The 22,891-nt window shown below is 36.1% G+C and overlaps 1 protein-coding gene across 3 annotated transcripts in view; it reads right to left on the minus strand.

The window, feature by feature from the left end:
• Positions 1 to 22,891, minus strand: part of NEGR1 (neuronal growth regulator 1) — an 865,642-nt gene that overhangs the window by 189,695 nt on the left and 653,056 nt on the right. For all 3 annotated transcript variants that reach the window (XM_040470638.1, XM_040470639.1, XM_040470640.1), the window contains exon 5: positions 2,105 to 2,225. In XM_040470638.1, the coding sequence (XP_040326572.1) occupies positions 2,105 to 2,225 (121 nt within the window). The remainder of the gene's footprint in view (positions 1 to 2,104; positions 2,226 to 22,891) is intronic.

Consider the following 22,891-nt stretch of genomic DNA (forward strand, 5'->3'; position numbering starts at 1 on the left):
CAGATTTTCTCTAGGTGTGTGAGTGTGTTGGGAAAGGGCATTGATTGGGGAGAATCAATCCACTATTTTTTAGCAGTGGTTCTAAACTCCTTTGAAAATGTAATGAAAGCTATAGTCCATCTTTCCAGTAGGGAAAAAAATCACTGAAGCTATGACTACGGACACCAATGGGTCCTTTGCTGTTTTTGCTATAGGCCAAGAAAGTGGACTAAGGATTATTGTAGCCTTTTATGACAATGGTTTCTGAATTTAGGAAAGGAAAAGAGAGAAACAGAAAAAAAAATTCAGGACATTATTTCACAAAATACTAGAAACCAAAAAAACTTTAACAAAGGAGCTTTCACATGTACTACTAGGGATAATTCCATTAGCCTGTAAGAAAGGTATGACAGGTTCAGCAGTGACTTTGAAAGCTATACTAAATAGTTTGTCATTATTTAAATTGTGCTTTGTGGAGTACCAGGGATTTGGGGGAGGCCCTTGCAAGGACAGTCTGTTAGAAGGGAGGGTTCTGAGCAGATGGAATTGAAATTCTATTCATCCCACATCTAGCAGAGAAGTCCTGCTTTCATAGATATTACTTACTGGGCTTCCATATAAGATAATATTTGAACAAAGGGTTTCATAACTTTCGAGGATTGGGAACCATTCTTCTAGATATTTGTCTATATAGATATTCACAAACTGGAAGCTTCTCAATCTGGATTATCAGAATCTGAGAAAGGTTATATTGGCTGATATACAATATTGTACAGTAGGGCCAGGGTGACCACAGACCCAATTTATCTACTTCTAAGTATATAAAAATATGGGGCTTCTATGAAGCTACAAAGAGGTAGATTTAGAATTAGTAAAAACGTTAATTAGTAGGAAGAATTAAAAATGGAACATACCAAATTGTGAAAGAGGCTGCATAAAAATAGTTGCAAACAATTTTAGATAAAAGCAGAGCCAGTTATTCGGGTCAAATGAGATAGTTATGGGGATATCGTTTATTGTTAAGGCTGCTGTTGAAGAGGGAGAAGGTCTTCTACAAATCCACTTTTGATTACCATTTAAGAAAAAAAAAATAGCTGCTTATGTCACATCCAGTGTCATCCATTATGGCAATATCTAAGCTCATAATGTCATTTCACCAGTTTTCAGTTCATTTAGCTGTAATTAGTCATGAGCGATGGTGTAAGTAAGTAAACCCCGTGCATATATGTCAAACAGTACAGAATTGCCAATATTCAGCTTTTTTGGCTATAAATGGCAGTTTCATATGGTCCAATCTAACATTTTCTTGAACATGTTCCTCCCTAGTTTTGAAGCAAAAAAAATATATTGTAGATAATATCCTCCCCTCTGCATTACATCTTCCAGTTAACCCACAGGGGTTCCACTCTTCTTTGATGGTTTGATAAGAGCAGCTGAAGAAGTCTGAATGAGCCTACTGGTTGAAAGTAAAGAGAAAGTAGTCAAGTCCTGGCTTCTCTTGTTCAATAGCTCTTGTCAAGGTTTTTCCTGGGGCTCCTCAAGGGGACAATCATATAGAGCTAAAGTTCCAGTAACCCTAAAATCCCCTTGGTTAGTCCTTTAACTATGTATTTTATCTCCTCTACAGGCCCTTTAGTGATAGAATATCTAAAACACAGTGTTCTGTAAAATGAAATGTTAAAATGCCTTGTGGGAGAGTAAGGCAGGTGAAAGGGTTGAGACTTATCAAGGAAGCCAGGCAGAGGCAGCAGCTCCGATTGCTTTTGGAGTGCACTCATGGAAGCTGTGCCCAAGTCCTTTCAAAGCTAGTTTACTTTCCAAGTAAACATGGCTGCCAGCAAGAGCAATGGTGTTCTGGTTCAGAAAAGAAGGGAAGGAATGAAATGCATCAGTAATGTGGGATTTTCAGGCATTTCCGAGATCCTATAAAACCAAAGTGGACATTTCTTCTAGATGCTATTAGCTACTCATCCCTCCCATGTGGGCCCCTTCAGTTTGCCTGCCTGCGAGGAGGCTGCTGAGAATCATTCAAGCCAGTTAAAGAAATGGCTTAAAGTAAGCATCTGAAACACAAACACATTAGCTCAAAGTGCTTGAAACACAGTAATAATCACAAAGTCCTTACTTCTTCTCTCCTTTGTACCATTCAAAGGCCGGAGGCGGCACACCTGCACCTTCGCATCTTATCAATCCACTGCGTCCCGGGGCCACGGTGCCAGATTTAATTTCCTGAATTGTGGGAGCAACTGAAAAAGAAACAAACAAACAAAGAAACTGGTGGGTAAGTAAAACTAATCTTCAGCAGAAATATAACACACATATATTTTTATTCCTTCTATATTCAAAGCAATCTTATGCCTGATAGGCCAATGCATCACATCTTCAGTGTTTTATGCTTCTAATACAAGACTAGTCATTTTCAGCTTCATTTTTCATGTTGGACAATAGATGAATGTTCCCAAGAAGTGCAGAGTAAATGCAATACATTTTGGCCATGCTTCCTGTTGGAAAAATGGCATTGTTGAGGGGAACACTTCATCTGTACTCCAGTCAAACTACACTCCCATAATAGCTCTCATTTATTGAGTGATCACTAGGAGCCAGTCACTGGGCTTGCTGCTTTATTTTCACGATTTCCTCACAGTAAACGCTAAGCTGGATGGTATTATCCCAAAACCATAAATATGAAAACTGAAGCTCAGAGAGGTTAAATAATTTGTCTAAGGTCACATAGCTACTTAGCTGCAGGATTTGGGTATAATATTGGCATACTGATTTAGGTATATTGACTCAAAGCCTGAACTCTTTCATTATTCTGTGCTTTTTTCTGCTTACTCCCTGTGCTTTAGCACATTAGTGATTTTTTTTTGGGGGGGGGTTGTTTCTTCTACCTGGAATGCTATTCTTTTCCATTTCTACAAATTCAAGGCCCAATTAGGTATCTCCATGCTCTTTCCTGTTGCTCTGGTTGAAAATAGCTCCCCCTTCTCTGAATAGTAGATTTAAATCTCTCATAATGTATAATGTATACTTTCTATCTTGTACTGTTATTATTTATGGATATGTCAGACTTTCTTGTTAGCTGCTTGAAGGCAGGGTGTCTGGTTCATATTTGCATACTCAGAGATCAAAGCACAGAAAATGATGCATAAAAAGCTTCTTTGTAGCATAGTCACTCCTTTATTTTTTGAAAGGTTATTTACTTTGAAAGAGAGCTAGAGCAGGGAAGGGGCAGAGAGAGAGGGAGAGAAGCCCAATCAGGCTCCGCATTGTCAATGTGAAGCCTGACGCGGGGTTCCGTCTCACAAACTGTGAAATCATGACCGGAGTCAAAATCAAGAGTCAGTTGCTTAATCCACCCAGGCACCCCATAGAGCCACTCCTTTATTCATTAAATAGTTGTTGAGCTATCAATATACGCCTAACATTTCTCAAGGTACAAAGCAGTTACACTCCCTGACATGATGAAGTTTACATTCTAGATGAAGGGAGGGATGGGAAGATAGACTACAAGCAGCAAATAAAATAAATAAGTAACTTAAATACAATATTAGAAGGTGATGAGAAAATGGTTTAAAAAATTAGAGCAAGATAAGAGGAATTAGAGCAAGGCATGGATTGCAATTTTATGTGGGGTAATCTGAGGAGGATTCATCGAGAAAAGTGAGATTTAAGCAAAAACTAGATGTAGATGAGTGAGTTTTCCCTGTGGCTACCCATAGAAAAAGGCTTCCAGGATGAGAGAACAGCTTGCAGTGAGGCCCTGAGGCTGAAGCAAGCCTGGTTTGTTTGAAAATTACCAAAGATATCCGTGTGGCTGAAGCAAAGAGAAAGAAGGGAGATTTTCAGGAGATAGAGTGTGATGATGGTTAATTGCTGCCAACTTGACTTGGTCACAGTGTCCAACTATTTGCGAAACATTATTTCTGGGTGTGCCTGCTTTTGTATGGAAGTGACCTTAAAATTGGTGGACACAGTAAAGTGTAGGGCCCTCTCCCAATTGGGTGCACATAATACATTCCATTGAAGGCATGAGTAGAACTAAAGGGAGAGGAAAGGAGAATTCACCCCTTCTCCGCCTGACTGCTTGAGATAAAACATCGGTCTCCTTTCCTTGGACTGAGATTTACACCATTGGCTCCCCCAAATCTCAGGCTTTTGGATTGGACTGAACTATACAGTGACTTTCCTGGGTTTTTCTTGTAGACAGCAATTTGGGGCTCTTCTCAATTTGTATAATCACGTGAGATATTCCTCATAATATAATCTCTTTGTGTGTGTGTGTGTTTGTGTGTGTGTGCGTGTGTGTGTGTATGTGTAGGTATGTGTAAATATGTATGTGTATATCTACCTATCTAGATATCTATAGGTTTTTAGATATAGATGTGTGTGTGTGTGTGTGTGTGTGTGTGTACATACATACATACATACATACATAAATCGGTTCTGTTTCTCTGCTGGACCCTGATACATGGGACCAAAGGATGGAAGCTCAGGTGGACTTTGAGGGCCATTTTAAAGACTTGGCTTTCCTCTGAGTGAAATGGTGAATTACTATAGAAGAGAGATAGAATCTGACTTTAGTTTCAAAGGTGTTTTGGCTGCTGCTGTCTTGAGAAAAGACCATAGTGAGGACAGGAGGAAAGCTGAACACTAGTAGGAAACTGTTGCAGTATGCAAGGCAATGATGTTGGCAGCTCAGACTAGGATGGTAGCACTAAAGGTAGTGAAAGTAATTGGCTTTAGAGTCGATTGTAAAGTTGAAGCCAATAAGATTTCCCTAACAGACTTAAAAAATGAGAGAGGAGTCCATGGTGACTTCATTGGGTTTAACTGCAAAGTTAGAATACCTATTGTCTGAGATGGGTAAGATAGTAAGTCAGTGAATTTGGGAGAGAAACATTAGAAGTTTTATGCATGTGTGATTTTTTAAAAGTTTATTTATTTATTGAGGCACCTGGGTGGCTCAGTTAGATAAGCGTCTGACTTCGGCTCAGGTCATGATCTCATGGTTCGTGGGTTCAAACCCCGCGCTGGGCTCTGTGCTGACAGCTGAGAGACTGTAGCCTGCTTCAGATTCTGTGTCTCCCTTTCTCTCTGCCCCTCTCCTGTTCCCACTCTGTCTCTTTTTCTCAAAAATAAATAAACACTAACAAAAATTTTTTTAAAAAGCTTATTTATTTTGAGGGAGAGAGAGCACAAGCAGGGGAGGGGCAGAGAGAGGGAGAGAGAGAATCCTAAGCATGGTGTGGAGCCTGATGTGGGGCTTGAACTCACAAACTGTGAGATCATGACCTGAGCTGAAACCAAGAGTCAAATGTTTAACTGACTGAGCCACAGGTGCCCCGTATTTCTTAGAGCAAATTTCAGTTCACACAAAACTGAGTGGAAGGTACAGAGATATTCCATTTACTCCTTGCCCCAATATATGCATAGCCTCTCTGTTATTGACACCCTCTACACCACAGCAGTACATTTGTTATAGATGATGAACCTACACTGACACATCATTATCACCTAAAATCCATAGTTTACATTAGACTTCACTCTTGGTGTTGTATATACTATGGGTTTAGGCAAGAGCATAATGACATATAACTATCATTATAATATCATACAAATTATTTTCACTGCCCTAGAAATCTTCTGTGCTGTATTAATCTCTACCACCCCACCACTCTTGGAAACCACTGATCTTTTCATTGTCTCCAAAGTTTTGTATTTTCCAGTATGTTAAATTGTTGTAATCATAGAGTATATAACCTTTTCAGATTGGCTTCTTTCACTTAGTGATATGTATTTAAGTTTTCTCCATGTCTTTTCATGGCTTGATAGAGCAATTGTTTTTATCACGGAATAATATTCCATCATCTGGACATCCCACAGCTTATTCATCCATTTGCTTACTAAAAAAATCTTGATTGCTTCCGAGTTGGAAATTATAAATAAAGCTCCTATAAACATCCATGCACAAGTTTTTGTGTACATTAAGTTTTAAATTCTTTGGCTAACTGCCAAGGAGTGAAATTATTGGATCATATGATAAGGTTACATTTAGTTTTGTAAGGAACCACCACACTGTTTTCCAAAATGGTTCTATAATTCTGTGTTCCCACCAGCGATGTATGGGAGCTCCTGTTGTTCCGCATCCTTGCCAGCACTTGTAGCTGTCAGTGTTCCAGATTTTGGTTTTTCTACTGCATGTGTAGTGGTATCTCATTGTTTTAATTTGCATTTCATTGCTGACATAGGATGCAGAACATCTTTTCATATACTTATTTGCCATCCGTATATCTTCAGCAAAGTGTCTGTTAAGGTCTATGGCCCATTTTTTAATCAGATTGTTTGTATTTTTGTTGTTGAGTTTTAACTGTTCTTTGTATATTTTGGATAACAGTCCTTTGTCAGATGTGACTTTTACAAATATTTTTCTCCCGGTGTGTAGTTTTTCTTTCCATACTTTTAATAGTGTGTTTCACAGATCCCCAAATTCTAATTTTAATGAAGTCCAGCTTATCAATTATTTCTTCCAATGGATTGTGCATGCCTTTTGGTGTTGCAGCTAAAAAGTCATCACCTATCCCAAGGTCATCTAGATTTTCTCCTATGTAATCTTCTAGGAGTTTTATATGAATATCTGTTTTCATAAATATTTTATTTTCCATCAATCTTTTGAACATAGTATATATTTTAAATAACACTATGGGAAAGTTGTCAACACAACAGCAACCTTGAAAATGCAAATACTAATTCATTCAGACAAATGACCTGAGTAAGTGTGCACTCTGGATATATTTTAGATTTCTTTAGAAAGCAATAAAAAGTACAGAGTTTAATGATTTTTCAATATGCAGTGAATATGAAAACTGTAAACACTCTTACTACCGAACATTGCCTTTCCTTTTAAAAATACCCTAGCAAATTCATCATTTTCTGTTAAGGGTGATACTTCATTTTGAAATTGCAGCACCTCCATTTCTCTGTGGTGTTTTTATTCCTAACAGTAATAGTTCAATACAGTTCTGGAAAAAAAAAAACTTGCAAAGAAATATTTTTATTAAAGTGCTTGCTAATAACTTGGTGAAAAATAATAAAGAAAACGTTTACCAAAAATATTTGAAGAAGAAATAGTTATGAGGTGATACATATGCACATTTATATAGGTATATATGTAGTATATATGTAAATATGTAAATGTATTACACATATACATATATATGTCTATGGACATATGTGTAGGTTTGTGTGTATATACATATACATACAAATATATGTATATCCACACACTTTCATATAAGAAATCGCTTACTAAATTTAATTATATTTATAAAGCAAAGATTCACATCCTCCCATAAAAGGCAATAAAATATACAAAATATGTCTATACATAAAAGCTTACTTATTTGTCAATTATTATGACACTGTTTTGCCTGTGAGAGGCATTGGTAGGATTGCATTTCCACCCTTGTTCTCATAGGCTTTAATCTCTCCTTCTCTCCCTGTCACACTAAGAGGGCATAATCTTTTATGATATCCAACTATCACTGAAGATGAAATAACCATATGCAACAGGAGATCCATCACAAGCTTCTATTGATAACCTGGTTAGTTTAATTACTCTCTTGTTTGTCAAGGGGGCCATGACTCATTACAAACAAAACCATGAAATCCGGAACATTGCCTGAAAACCCATGCGTAATGAACTGAAATAAAACCTAATTTGTCATTAAAAGGCTTTTTATGCAGTTGTTTGTGCATATGGCTCAACACTAGGTGCTTTACCACACAAGTTAAAGGGACATGATCCCGTTGTCTAGAGGTTCACAGGTTGCTGTGATGGACACTGAAAATAGAAAAATGCCTAAAATGTCATTGGAAGCATACATGAAGAATAAGTCCAGAGTTAACACTGCACATAAGAAAAACTTCTTTTTTTTTTTTTTTTTTATAATTTTTTTTTCAACGTTTTTTATTTATTTTTGGGACAGAGAGAGACAGAGCATGAACGGGGGAGGGGCAGAGAGAGAGGGAGACACAGAATCGGAAACAGGCTCCAGGCTCCGAGCCATCAGCCCAGAGCCTGACGCGGGGCTCGAACTCAGGGACCGCGAGATCGTGACCTGGCTGAAGTCGGACGCTTAACCGACTGCGCCACCCAGGCGCCCCTACATAAGAAAAACTTCTAAGAACGTTCTTTTTGTGTGTGTGTTAGAGGATGAAAGGGCTGTGGGCTGTGGGTAATCAATATGGAGAAGGCAGTCTCATATAGATTTCATTTGGGGGTTAAAAATTATACATTTAACATAGAAGGCTCTATTTATTGATTTTTCTTGGGGACACAGATGAACCTTTATTCACATTATTCTACCTCTTTTAAAAATAACTGTTCAAGAAGAAGTGGATTTATCCACCTATCTATTTTTCATCACTTTATCAATTAAACAAATATTTTTATTAGGGACCATGTTAATGAAAATAAGCCATATTTCTGGCCTCATAGGGCTAACATTTTTGAAGGGTGTGTGTATGTGTATGCCTGTACATGCACGTACAAAAAGTAAATTAAAAAAAGTAAATAAATAAATAAATAGTAAGAAAGTTGTATGAACTAAGATGGAAATTGAGCAGAGTAAAAGAAAAAAGTAATATCAAGATGTGTTGCTTTATATGGTGCAGTCATAAAGGTCCTTATTGATAAGGCAATATTTGAACAGAGAATTGCATGATGTGAGAAAAGGAATCATGTGGTAATATATAGTAAGTTATTATAATAAAAAGAAATAGAAAAGGGAAAAGATTTGAATTGAGAGTGTGCTTGAGGTGGAAACATACTTAACAGGTTAAAATGGTCATCACAGTTTAAGCAGATAAGTGAGAGGAAGAATCAGAAGGGAAGATTGGGCAGGCAGCTGGGGCTCAGTTTGTGTAGAGTCTGGTAACCCATGGTAAAGCCTCTGAATTTTGTTCTAAGGAGATGAGGTTTTAGAGATTTTGAGCAGAGTGACAATCATTTGATTAACATTTCATAAATATTCTTTGGCTGCTGAATGGATCATGGTCTGTAGAGAGGCATGAGGGGAAACAGGCAGAACAGCTAGGAGGCTGTTGCAGTAATTTTTAGGATGATGAGAAAGTCATTGGCCAATCCATAAAAAAGGAAGGAATTGAGAGAAAATTTAATTAAATAGATCATTGGTCACATTGGACCTGAGTCAACTCATTTTAGTTAACTGGCAGTGACAGGGCATTTGTAGTGAAATTCCAAGTTTATCTCATTCTGAACCCTATTATTTTGTGTAAATAAAAGAGTTCTATGGCCACAGAAATGTCTGATTATACCCAGCAGGTTTCTTTTCTAGAGCACATCTCAGAGACTGATGTGCAAGTATGCGTTATGAATATTGTAGGGTATGAAGTTTTTCCCAAACTTATGAGACCATGCAATTGTATAAGGTTTTGTATAAGGAACTGTATACTGGAGTACTGTGGGTTTAATATTTCTTGGGAGACATTCCGGGTATGTTGGATAGTGGCACTAGTAGATGTGTGAGGTCTAGTTCACATCCTATATTACATGATTCATTACTTTCAGGTCAAATCATCTCTGGTTCAACAGGTTTCTATGTGCTCATGAGTTGTAACGTACTCAGGAATTTTATGTGAGGAAAAGGCCTCAATTAATTGCATCATAGTATGGTATATAGTTGCTTATTTGCCAGAAATATATACCTCACAACAATTATGATTAATTAAGTCTCAAACTGGAGCTATAATAATGAATTATAAGTATGCTTAGCTAAGTTGTATAAAATACTTATTTTCTACCAAAAAATGTTCTGTGTTTTAAGGAAGCATATTAGACCCTTCCTAGAAGAGATAACCAAATGCTAAAATCTAAATGACTGCTTCCAGAACTTACTTGTTTTACCATCACACTCCATTACTCTGTGAATTTTGGCCCTGACCCAGGAGTGTATGCTGCTTTTTTTAGGGAATGGGAGTGTAAATGTGGGCTTCTGCATGCATTTGTGTTTCTAGAACTGTTTTTATTTCCATGAAGACAGTTTTTGTTTTGCTCAGATGTAACTTCTTTCAATTATACCAAAGTAGCAGATAGGGTGACTACCTGAGCCTCTCAATTTCATAAGTACAATGGCATCTTTTGGAATAGACAAATTTTTGTGCACTGCTGAAATGTAGGCATACCATTCTTGTATCAAATCGTATACGGCTGTGAGCTGAAGCAATTGCATACTGAAACAAATCAATTTAGAGAAATGTTATTAACAGATGTGAGGAACAGCAAAGAACAGATGTTGGGAAAAGCCAGCAGTGAAAGGGTCAAGAAGGGGTATTTAACACCTGTGTGATTAGATGCTCATAAAAGAGGAGTCTTCCCTTTTCATTTACTCAGTGGGATTACTTCCATTCATTGTTTAGCCAGTCATTTCAGGATGAAGATAATTAAAGGTTCTTCATCCAAAACTCCAGGCTCTGCAGGTGCAAGCAACAGAACCTTTGCACTTGGCACCCAGTAAGCCTAATCAAGATTCAAGTTTTCTTAGTTACATGACAATAGCCACAAAGACCTTCTTCCTCTCTTGTCATTCTCAATGGGAGTTTTGGTTTTGTACAGAGTCTTATTATCAAAAAGATGAGTGAATCCAAGAATTATTTCAATAGCCTTAGTGAATTGAGGTAGTTCAAAAGAAACTTCATAGCTCCAGTGGCAAACAAATTGACACCATCCCACTCCCTCAAAATGATGGACAAAATGAGGAAGGTGCTGTATTAAATAGTCACAACAATAAAGAAGAGTGAGGAATAGTAAAGAGAAGTAAATCATGAGGAAATCTGTCCTATAGAAGCTACATAGGAAAACACTGGGCTAAATAATCATGCTGATGTTGATCTAAATTTTAGACCTTGTGAGCTACACTAAGGCAGCCTCAGTCAAATGAATACTCTTCAAAAAAATTTTAAGGTACCCAGTACATACTAGAGAACACAATATATAGGATGTGCTGAATACACAATTGTTACAGATGTGAATAATGATAGTTGAAAAATTTCTTCCTTGAAGATAGGTTTCACCGTAAGGTAGGAAATAATGGCAATCTTTCAAAGGCTGTCATAGATCTCACAGAAATGGATCACAAGGTCAATAAACCCTTCCCATGAAGCAAATATGTCCTTGCTTTACGGACTAATTTGATTCTAAAGAAAGCTGAGAACTCCATGTTATTGTTAAGAGAACATTTTAAACTAATTTATCTAGCCAGTTTTTTAAAAAATGAAACTATTGAAATATAATTGAAAACTAATCTTCATGACCTAAAGGACTTTCACATTGAATCACACCTCTGCTCAGTTTTCACAGGGGATGAAAATAGTACAGTTTGTAATGTACTTCCAGATTCCTCAAGACCTTAAACATTTACACAGTCATGAAATAGTGCAGCGAAAAGGTTTTTTCTTTTCAAACAAAAGTGGTTGTAACATTCATTCTCTGAATTATTTAACCCTTCTAAATCCTAGTTTTCTCCTCTGTAAAATAAATAGTGCCTACTTCATAGGATTGCTGTATAGACAACATAAAACACTTCATGGAAGGTCAGAAATAACCCCAGAATTATATGGTCAACTAATCTTCAACAAAGGAGGCAAGAATATACAATGGGAAAAAAACAGTCTCTTTAAAATGTGTTGGGGATACTGGATAGCTACATGCAAAAGAATGAAACAGAACCACTTTCTCACACCATACACAAATATAAACTCAAAATTGATTAAGAATCTAAACGTGAGAATTGAAGCCATGAAAATTCTAGAAGAGAGTACAGGCAGTAATTTCTCTGACATAAGCCATAACAACATTTTTTCTAGATATGTCTACTGAGGCAAGGGCAACACAAGCAAAAACAAACTATTGGGCTTTAGTCAAAATAAAAAGCTTGTGCACAGCAAAGGAAATGACCAACAAAAATAAAAGACAACGTGCTGAATGGGGAGAGATATTTGCAAATGCCATATCTGATAAAGGGTCAGTGTCCAAAATACATAAAGAATTTATACGACTCAACACCCATAAAGTCAAATAATTCGATTAAAAAATGGGCAGAAGACATGAACAGACATTTCTCCAAAGAAGATGGCCAACAGACACATGGAAAGATGCTCAACATACTCATCATCAAGGAAATGCAAATCAAAACCACAATGACATATCACCTCATACCTGTCAGAATAGCTAAAATAAAAAACTCAAGAAAAAATAAGTGTTGAGGATGTGGAGAAAAAGGAACCCTCCTATACTGTTGGTGGTAGGAATACAACCTGGTGCAGCCGCTGTAGAAGACAGTTCGCGGTTCCTCAAAAAATTAAAAATAGAGGGGTGCCTGGGTGGCTCAGTTGGTTAACTGTCTGACTCTTGGTTTCATCTCATGTCATGATCTCACAGTTTGTGAGTTTGGGCCCCACATTAGGCTCTGCACTGACAGCATGGAGCCTGCTTAGAATTCTCTCTCCTCTCTCTCTGCCCCTCATCTACTTGCACTATCTCTGTCTCCCTCAAAATAAATAACCAAACTTAAAAAAAAAATTAAAAATAGAATAATCCTACAATCCAGGAATCACACTATTGGGTAGTTACCCAAAGAACACCAAAACACTAATTCAAAGGGATATATGCACCCCTACGTTTATTGCAGCATTATGAAAACTAGCCAAATAATGAAAGCAGCCCACGTGCCCACAGACAGATGAATGGATAAAGATGTGGTCTATATATACAATGACATAATATTTAACCAGAAAGAGAGAGAGAGAGAGAGAGAGAGAGAGAGATCTTGCCATTTGCAACAACATGGATGGAGCTAGAGAGTGTAATGAGACACAAAATAAGCCAGTCAGAGAAAGACAAATACCATATGATTTCACTCATATGTGGGATTTAAGAAACCAAAAAAATGAACAAAGGCAAGAGAGAGAGAGAGAGAGAGAGAGAGAGAGAAACCAAAAAGCAGACTCTGCACTATAGAGAACAAGCAGATGGTTACCAGAGGGGAGGTGGAAGGGGGGATGGGTAAAATAGGTGAAGAGGATTAAGAGTAGAAAGTAAACTTATTTTGATGAGCACTGAGTAATATATGGAATTGTTGAATCGATATATGGTACAACTGAAACTAACAGAACACTGTGTATTAACTATACTGGATTTAAAATAATAATAATAAAAAAAAAACAACCATAAAACATCATGAAAAGTGCTCACCCTAGTGCTTTGCACTGAGTTAGCAGCCAATAATAACATTAATTATTTTTAAACAGGTATTATTACTAGTGAATAGGATATCACAGTCTTGCTCCCTTTAAAACATGAGATCATGATACGATATGGATAGAAAGGGAACTAATTTTTAAAACGTTCATTGTCTAGGGGCGCCTGGGTGGCGCAGTCGGTTAAGCGTCCGGCTTCAGCCAGGTCACGATCTCGCGGTCCCTGAGTTCGAGCCCCGCGTCAGGCTCTGGGCTGATGGCTCGGAGCCTGGAGCCTGTTTCCGATTCTGTGTCTCCCTCTCTCTCTGCCCCTCCCCCGTTCATGCTCTGTCTCTCTCTGTCCCAAAAATAAATAAAAACGTTGAAAAAAAATTTTTTTAAAACGTTCATTGTCTAGAACGGCAAGCATGTGACTGATTTAATTAAAGGCCAGACCGGTATCACTTTTTTTTTTTTATAATTTTTAAAGTTTATTTATTTTTGAGAAGGAGACAGAGTGTGATCGGGCAAGGGGCAGAGAGAGAGAGGGAGACACAGAATCTGAAGCAGGCTCCAGGCTCTGAGCTGTCAGCAGAGCCTGAAGTGGGCTCGAACCACGAGCTGTGAGATCATGACCTGAGCCAAAGTCCGACTCTGAACCGACTGAGCCACCCAGGCACCCCATGGACCAGTATCACTTTTTAGTCTCCCAGAATTTCATCTATTCCCTACCATATAATTGTAGTTAACCAAGAAAATTTTCTTTGAAAGGCATTTGTGATAGACCTTGTATAATTTCTCAATGACCAAAAAGTAAGAGGCTTAGGTTCAATAATGTGATAGAACATCAAAAGTGTATGGAACACAAAGGTGTTCTTTCTAGAAAGACAGGCAATTGTGGACATACATTATGTGTTAAGGCATATAAAAGATCAATGTATCGATTCAGTTAAGCTTATGATGAGATCATTTTCTCTTTCACAAGAAAGACAATGAAAAGTGGAATTTCACATTAAATTCACATGAATTTCACATAAGATTGACTTCAGTGGTTTTATTAAAGGTTCAATATCCATCTCAGTGTACTACGCTATGGTCTCTGATTCCCTTATGTTTGTACAGGTGCATAACAAGCAAACTATTTTGTAAAATATTCCAGAGCTAAGATATATAAGTGCATATTAAATCTGATTTTAGGGGCATTGGTAAAGGACCTTGCACTAGTCCCCTAAACCCACAAAGAGAAAAATCTGTTCATTGTTTAAAACTACAACATATGGGATTCTTTTTCTAAACTCCTGGTTTAATGCTATAACTCTTTCAAGGGGGTTAAATATACTTAAGCTTTCCTCAGTCATATATATTGTGGTGTGAGTGGTCTGATATTGTGCTGATCATGAGGGTACATCTGTTAGAGGCTGTTGAAAGATGGATGGTTGGGTTATCTGTGACTCATGAATAAGTAGATAAAAGAACAGTAAGGAGATAAAAGGGTTATATAATGAGGAGTTTGTTGGTGCTTAGGCAGAACTCATTCACATCATGCTTTTGGCAAGGGTCAGCAGTAGTGAAATTACAGCTTGAAGTAGCTGTCCTTATAGTCAGCAATGCTCACTTCAGTGATGCATCCACTGTAAAATATGTCTGAGATTTATTGGGCCACCAGCTGTATCAATAGGAATTAAATGGTTCACTGTTTTCCTAGCTGTTCACCAAACTTTCTTTCTTTAGACTTTATTCATGATTTGATCTCCTCTCTGTTGTCAGTCATGCTGAAATTATAGCTGAATGTGATTGATTTGGATACAGTGGACAAGTTTGCAAGAATTTTGAAGTTGGGTTCTCCAAAGGCATCTCTATTCTCAGCACGTATGATCTTGCAACACAAGTTGCCCATCAGTACAAACCTTCTGAGTCTCTAAATGTTTGCATACATTTTTTTCATGTTGAAGCTATTATGAATTTCAGGATATAAAAATTATTTTTAGTGAATACCTCCAAAATAAAGAATAGAAGAGTTCAGATGCTCTCTTTAGGTTACTTCTAAAACATGAAAATATTCTGGGAATTTTTTTTCTCATGGGGAAAACCTTCTAGTTATATTAATTGGTCAAGACATGTTATTTAAGCTTCTATTATGTTTATTGTTATGGTTTAAGTCATGGTACATTTTCAAAAGATTAGAAATGATCTCTCAGAATACAAATAAACTAGACATATATACATTTAAGATTTTTGTAGTCAGTCAATATAAAAATACTAGTAAAGATATACTAGGTAATAGATGGGGATAATGTTGGTGGAACTTTTCCTTAGGCTAATTCTCAGCAGATCACATTTCCCTCTGACTTCAGGGCCAGCTTCCTCCAAGGACCTACTAGTAAACCTGAAGGCACCAGGGGACCTTGGGCTGGTATGTGACTTCTGCCCTCTGCAGAATAATCAGTGAATTAGATTTCTTAGTTGACGAAACGGTTTATTATTTCTTCTTGTTTCTGTGGCCTTCAATAATCTTAAAATAGCATATTTAAAAAGTTGATTAAAATTCAATTATTAAAATTGTTTAATTCTGAAAAATGAATAATTCATATTGCTAATATATTCCAAAGAATTACTTTCCAAACATACTGTCTTGGAGGAAGAGAAAAGAAAGGCTTTGAGTAGCTAGGAAAAAAAAGGAAATTAAGAAAAAAAATTATGTCATAGAAATATAGTTGTAAACTACCCATTTCTTCTTGTTTACTACCCTCAAATGCATGAGGGAAAATGTTATAATTCTAGCAAGACTATAGGAGATGTATTAAGCGAGTTGACATTTTTTAAAACTATATGCACAGATTCCCTAGTAAGAAAATGAACATTAAACTGAACCACTTCTACCTCTCCATGTATTTTGAGGTGGCAATCAGCTGTGTGCACGGACCTGCATCCTGGAGTTTGCAGTGTTATAGAATTTCTATACGGTTCAAAGAGTAAAGAAACAGAGGTCATGACTGTGGAACAGATGTGCTTCATCCATCGACTCGCTCTGAACTTATGAACAGGAGAAAAATAACAGAGCAGGAAGTGATACTAGTTGTAGAATTGAGAGGTAATTTTTCTCCCATTTGAAAAACACAGTTTTAGACACTTCTATTTATGGATAAAGAAAGCCAAATCAGAGCAAACACAGTAAGGGTAACTAAGAGCAAAAGAATAAGAAGATATAAAGTAGGAGAGACATTTACCTACAAATAGTATAGCTTAAAGAAATAAAAAGATGTGGGAGGAGGGATGGCAGAAAACTGTAATTTTCAGAAACAATAGCATAGGTTTATTTGGAACTAAGAATGTTTAACAAGGGAAAAATGTCATTCTTCCTAAGATGATTAGATAAAACATGGTATGAGAAAACTCTGCCTAACAGCAAAAGTAATTTGACAACTGAAGGGTGTGTCAGGAAAGGGAAAGTCTGACTGACAAATAAAAAATTCCATGTCAGCAAGAGTAGCACATAAATAAATTATTAGAGAAATTGTTTAGGCTCTTTCCTCCTCTGCTCGGAAATATATTTTGCCCCAAATGCAGCTGATACCCTCCTTATGATCTCAATCTTATTTACTGCCTCTTAGGTCAAAATCAGTAGATTCCTCACTATTTATTGCTCTCATCCTGCAAAGCTTATCTGTGCATTTGATGAACAGTTACTATTGCCATTTCATCAAAGTCATTACAAAACATTTCCAAGTCTTGAGAGACTGTAATCTTGTAGATTCTGCCTTTAAAGTGCATCTTATCATTCCTTATCACCCCATAGCTATCACGCTGGGGCAAGCCAACATCACCTCTGGCTTGAAATATTGGAAGTTTCCTAAGTGGAGTCCCCCTGCTTTTACCCTTGCTCCCTATATTGGCCATTCTCAATATAGAACGATAGCGTTTCTGATAAAACAAGTCAAATTCTCAATCTTGCTACTACACACAGCCACACCCTGGCTTTTCCTTCCATTCAGAATACAAGTCAAATGCATTACAGTGGTCCACAAAACCTTAAACAATCTGACTCTCCTGCCCCCCCCCCCCCGTCTCTCTCACTCTCTGACCACATTTCTGTCCACTCTCTTTCTTGCCCAATATTCTCTGGCCACACTACGTGATATGACATAGACATGGACATATGAAATAGGGACAACCAAGAATTCCCTACCTTAGGTTCCTTATACTTGGTATTTCCTCAGCATAAAATACTCAACCCTCAGATATATTCATTTCTTGCTTGCATCCTCATTGCTTCCAGTCTGTGCTCCAATTCTGCCATATTGAAGGGACTTCTCTGTCTATATAAAATGAAAATACTGCTCCCTTACCCTACAGCTCCTTTCTTCCATCCTCATTGTTCTCTCTACCAATGATTTCCACCTGACACAGTATATATTTACTTCTTTATTTGCTGATTGCCTCTTTTCCTTCATTGGAAAATATAATCCATGAAGAATCAGTCTTGTCTTGTTCAGTGATGTATCCTAGGCTAGTGCCTGGAACATAGTAGGCACTCAAAAAATAAAAGATATATTATTTCTATCTAATGAATAAAATCTTAAAACAACCATTCAATTCTCTATTACAAAAATGTGACATATCGTAAGCCAAGGCAGATGTCATAGCGTTATTTCTCTTTCATGAGTAGAAAATTTCTGTAGCATTATCATTTGTATGTGTAAAATCTCTAATACTGTGTGCCTCCAAAATGAATAATGTAATGTCTGCAAATATATCACCTTAGTGTTTTTGATAAGTTTTGCTATATAATAATATCATATTTTTCTCATCTCTTCATACTGAGTTAAATTAATATATACCTGTGTGTATGCATACATATTTTTAACATACAATAAATATATTTTTATATACTTATATAGTATATATAATGTGTGCTATATTTATATGTTATATATGTAATTAAATTTAATGTATTCCTTAGAGTACTTAGCTATGATTTATAATAAATCATCTGAAATTAAATAGTTAACTTTATAGTTATAAGGTATCACAGGTAGCACTACATAACTCAGCACTAAAATACAATATAGCTGGGCAGCTGAGTCATAGAAAACATTCAAGCATTATTTGTCTATCATATTCTTCAATATATTGTGACTCAGAAAGAAAGCACAGATAAACTTTAGGCTTATGCCCTGTTTTACTTAGCTATTGTCACAATAATACTGTGTAAGAAATAATCACTACAACTTAGTGACATGTATCAGTATCTAGTTCTCTCATGTGTCTTACTCTCTGTCATATCTGTAATGCCCATTAGTCAAAGCAGTCATACAGTCAAGTCTGTCATCAATGGGGCTGAGAAATATTCTATGTACAATTGGAGGGGGATGGGAGATAATATTGTGCTAAGGAATTATCCAGACTGTTACTTGTAGAATTTTCCAAAGTCATTCAGGCTCAGAGTCTCTTCCATACCAAAGCCAAAGAGAGCTCCATGGGTCTGCCTTGAAAAGGAAAGTTTGTTTCATGTTCTGGTGAGGAAATGGGGTGTCTGAAATGAATTGTGGATTTCACCGTGGTTTAATGTAAGAGATATCTGACTAAAGATAACCACAGAGAACAGAGCTTCCATGGAAACCAAAAGGATAGCAAGCACTATGTAAACCAAGTACTGTGGAAAGGTAGCATGTCAAGGTGTTATTAGAGCATCCCGAAAGGTTGGTATGAGGACCCATATAGGAAGACTCCCTACTTCTTTAGCTACCATAAATGAGATACATTTGAAAATTGGGAGATATTTTTCTATGTTCGTATTTCATCTATTGACTCAATATTTATTCTGAGTTATTGTCTTTTCTCTTATTCATTAATTTAATCAGTGCTATTGGTCAAGGATATATGAAATAGTTCTTAGAGAAGCTCAGGACTCTAGTGAAATTAGGAACTGGCCAATAATGTGTGATAAACTTTTGTTTCTCTAAGACCTAGCCCAGGAAGAGGAAAATGGAAAACACTTTAAAGAAGTTTGTTGAATAACTGAATGTGATGAATGAATGAACTCTATGAAATACTATGATTCTATGAACTTACTAAAATTTATACTCCAGGCTTTTCCAACTTAATATGGTTAAATTCTAATGAGTTACATTCAGTGTTGACGGGTTTATTATTTTCATGTAGTACATAAGTGATACTTAAACACATTCATACTCTGTGGCCAAATATTGATACCAATGGTATTTCCTAACAATGTACATTTCTTAAAGAATTTCTTTAACAAATTAATTTTTAGTGCATAGGGATATGGAAATAGGATTATTTCTGGGCCCTTTTCACCTAAAAATTACTCTAAAGCTAAAAATACATCTGAAAAAAGTTATACATTCTAGCCATAAAAGGCTATACTTAGATCAAATAAATGGATACACTTGCTAAGGAAATTAGTATTTATTTTGACTAGAAATCTTTGTTATTAGTTGAATCTAAAACATATATATGAGTCCAAACAATTTATTCACTTTGTGTGTAAATTGCAAGATATTAGTACAGTCCCTCTTTATCCACAGGGGATATATTCTACCACCTCTAGTGGATGCCTGAAACCTTGGACAGTATAGAACCTATGTAGACTTTGTTTTTCCCTATAAATACATACCCATGGTAAAGTTTAATTTATGAATTAAGCACAGTAAAAGATTAATAAAAATAATTAATAATAAAAGTAGTACAGCCATAATGATATACTATAATAAAAGTTACATGAATGTGGTTTCTCTCTCTAAAAAAATATCCTATACTGTTCTCACTGTTATTCTTCCTGTAATGAGGTAAAATGATAAAATGCCTATGTGATGAGATGAAGTGCGGTGAATGACATAGGCAATGTGATCTACTGTTAGGCTACTAAATCCTCCTGATCGCATCTCAGACGGAGGATCATCTGCTACCAGACCATGGTTGATAATGGGTAACTGAAACCCTGGTAAGTGAAACTGCTGATAAAAGGGGACTGTTGTATAAACTAGAGAGTTGATCTGTGAACACTGGGTATACTGGAAACCATTTATGTGTTTGTTTGTAAAAGCACGGATGATTTCCAGAATGTTAGAAGTAATATGTGCTGTTTCTGTTTGGTTAAATGTTCAGTTTAGTATTTCTACCTGAATTTGAGTTCACTATTTTTTTAAATGGAAATTCACAATTGGAGGTGAGTATGATTATAGTGTAAGAATTTTAAAGACTGGTCAAGATAATGCTCCCCATTGAGTCTATTATCTTCACGGTCTTTCCAGTGTATTCCACTATGTGCCCCATGAAATAATGGTCCATCATGGATTTAATGTTTTTTTGTTTTTGTTTTTGTTTTTTACTCAAGTAATCCTATCAGGTAACTTAGCAACAGCATCAATTAAATTATTTCAGCGTGGTTTTGTGGTGTGTGGTGTGTGTGTGGTTTGTGTGTAGTATGTTAACTCTATTTCTTCCAAAATGGAAATAAGTCTGCATTTGGTAACTGAACCAAATGTTTCCAGGGCATTTTAAGTGTATAATTCATAAAAACCAAAAAATGGTAAAACAATGCACGGGCCCTACTAGCATTCATTTAGCTATAGAAAATATGCAAAAACTCCAGGTAGAACAGGTTTTGTCTTTTAACATTTTAATGAGCTTTGGGACTTTCATGCATATTAGTTATGTTGCCCTAATTACTCATTATAATTCTAATGTGCATTTTATATTTAATTACAATGCTTATAAAGATTTGGTATGGACAGTAAATTATTATAACCAGCATGTGCATAATGATTATGAACTGCATTTATTAACTTTTATACCAGCATTTAGTGTTGGTAACTTTCATTTTCACCTTGGTGATTAACCACATTGTCTGATTAAACAAATATTTGTGTGGAATTAATTGTAAATGACAAAGAGCAGTGCCCACTTTTTTGCTTTTTGTCAATTTGCATCAAATATTATTTTTAGTTTTCTTAGCTATGCCATTACTAGACAAGTTCATTTACAAATGTAAAGTATTGTTATTTTTTCTTAATTATTCAAAATATTTTAGGCTTGTTAAGATATTTCAACAGGGAGCTTGATGTCAGATGATTAAAAACTTCCCGCTAGGGTAGGTAAAGTTAAGAGTTTTTTTCTGAGATATTAGCTTAAACACATCCTAACTGCAAGGTATGCAATTTAAAAAAAAAAAAAAAAACAAAAACGATTCTCACATTTTGTAAACATTAAGAATAGCTGTCCTCTATCAACAAGAATTTCTCTTCCTGTTTGGAAAAATGCATTTCCACAAATCTTAGATGTTAATTCTTTGCCAAATTGCTTATATTAAAAATACACAACAGCTCCAGATTCATTTTCCATCCCTGAAATTTAGCACAGGGCTCTGTATCAAGTGGGCCATCAATACTTGTTAATTGATAATTAGGGTGGCAATAAGGTTTCCTTGTAAAAATTCACATTCACTTAGAGGGAAATAAAAATAACAAGAACTTGAATGTGAATGAAATTTTAACCTTATCAGATAAAGTCTATATTTTTGGACTCCAGATAGTCTTATTCCTAATCCAGGTAATACTTACATTCAGGAAAGTATTTATCTGAAAAATTCCTTTATATAGTGTACTACTTAGGAGCTTTGCATTAAGAATTCATTTAGGGGGGCTCCTGGGTGGCTCAGTTGGTTAAGAGGCCGACTTCGGTCATGATCTCGCGGTCTGTGAGTTCAAGCCCCGCGTCGGGCTCTGTGGTGACAGCTCAGAGCCTGGAGCCTGTTTCAGATTCTGTATCTCCCTCTCTCTGACCCTCCCCTGTTCATGCTCTGTCTCTCCCTGTCTCAAAAATAAATAAAACGTTAAAAAATTAAAAAAAAAAAAGAATTCATTTAGGATCTTAGCTTATAACCAGTCACTAGTTGCAGGATGCTGGGCAGACATAACATTTTAAAACTTCAAATCCTGCCTCTCTAATACAGGGATGACACAATCTACTTCAAAGACTTGTGGCAATTCAATGAAGAGGTTGTATATAAAGAATGAGCACAAGGAAAGCCTGGCATGTAATGAACATTTGAAAATTTGAAAATGTGAGGCGCTGTCACACAAATGCTACTGCCACCCTGATTCAAAGAGACTGTTTATTTTGCAGAAAACGTACGTATCTAACATTCATCTTCCTCAAAATCTCCAGTATAATTTATCTACTGACGAACGTGGTATGCATGTATGTACATATATAATTATGGCAGCATACATGTATTAAATATTCATTTATATATAGGTGCATAAGTGTATATGTATATATTTGAATAAATTTTTTATTACAAACCATTAATTTCCTATCATGTGACCACTTGGGGTATGGATATGATAGTCTCATATACTATTCCATTGTTTGCTATGTAGTGGAATTACTAGTTCACCCTTTGAACGACTCTTATGAAAACAATCTATAGACTTGTAGGACACTTATTTATATATGTTAATTGATATCATTGAACTTCTGTAAGTATTATTAATAACAGTCATTATTATTTTGTACAATTATATATTATGCAATTGTATACAGAAAAACAGATATACAGCTACATAGTAATATAGCACATTATTATTTACAAAGTAATGCTATTATCTCCTTCAGTACACTGTAGTCTCTA

Source organism: Herpailurus yagouaroundi, unplaced genomic scaffold, assembly GCF_014898765.1.
Source record: "Herpailurus yagouaroundi ecotype Mexico unplaced genomic scaffold, PumYag 77, whole genome shotgun sequence".
NCBI classification, from domain to species: domain Eukaryota; kingdom Metazoa; phylum Chordata; class Mammalia; order Carnivora; family Felidae; genus Herpailurus; species Herpailurus yagouaroundi.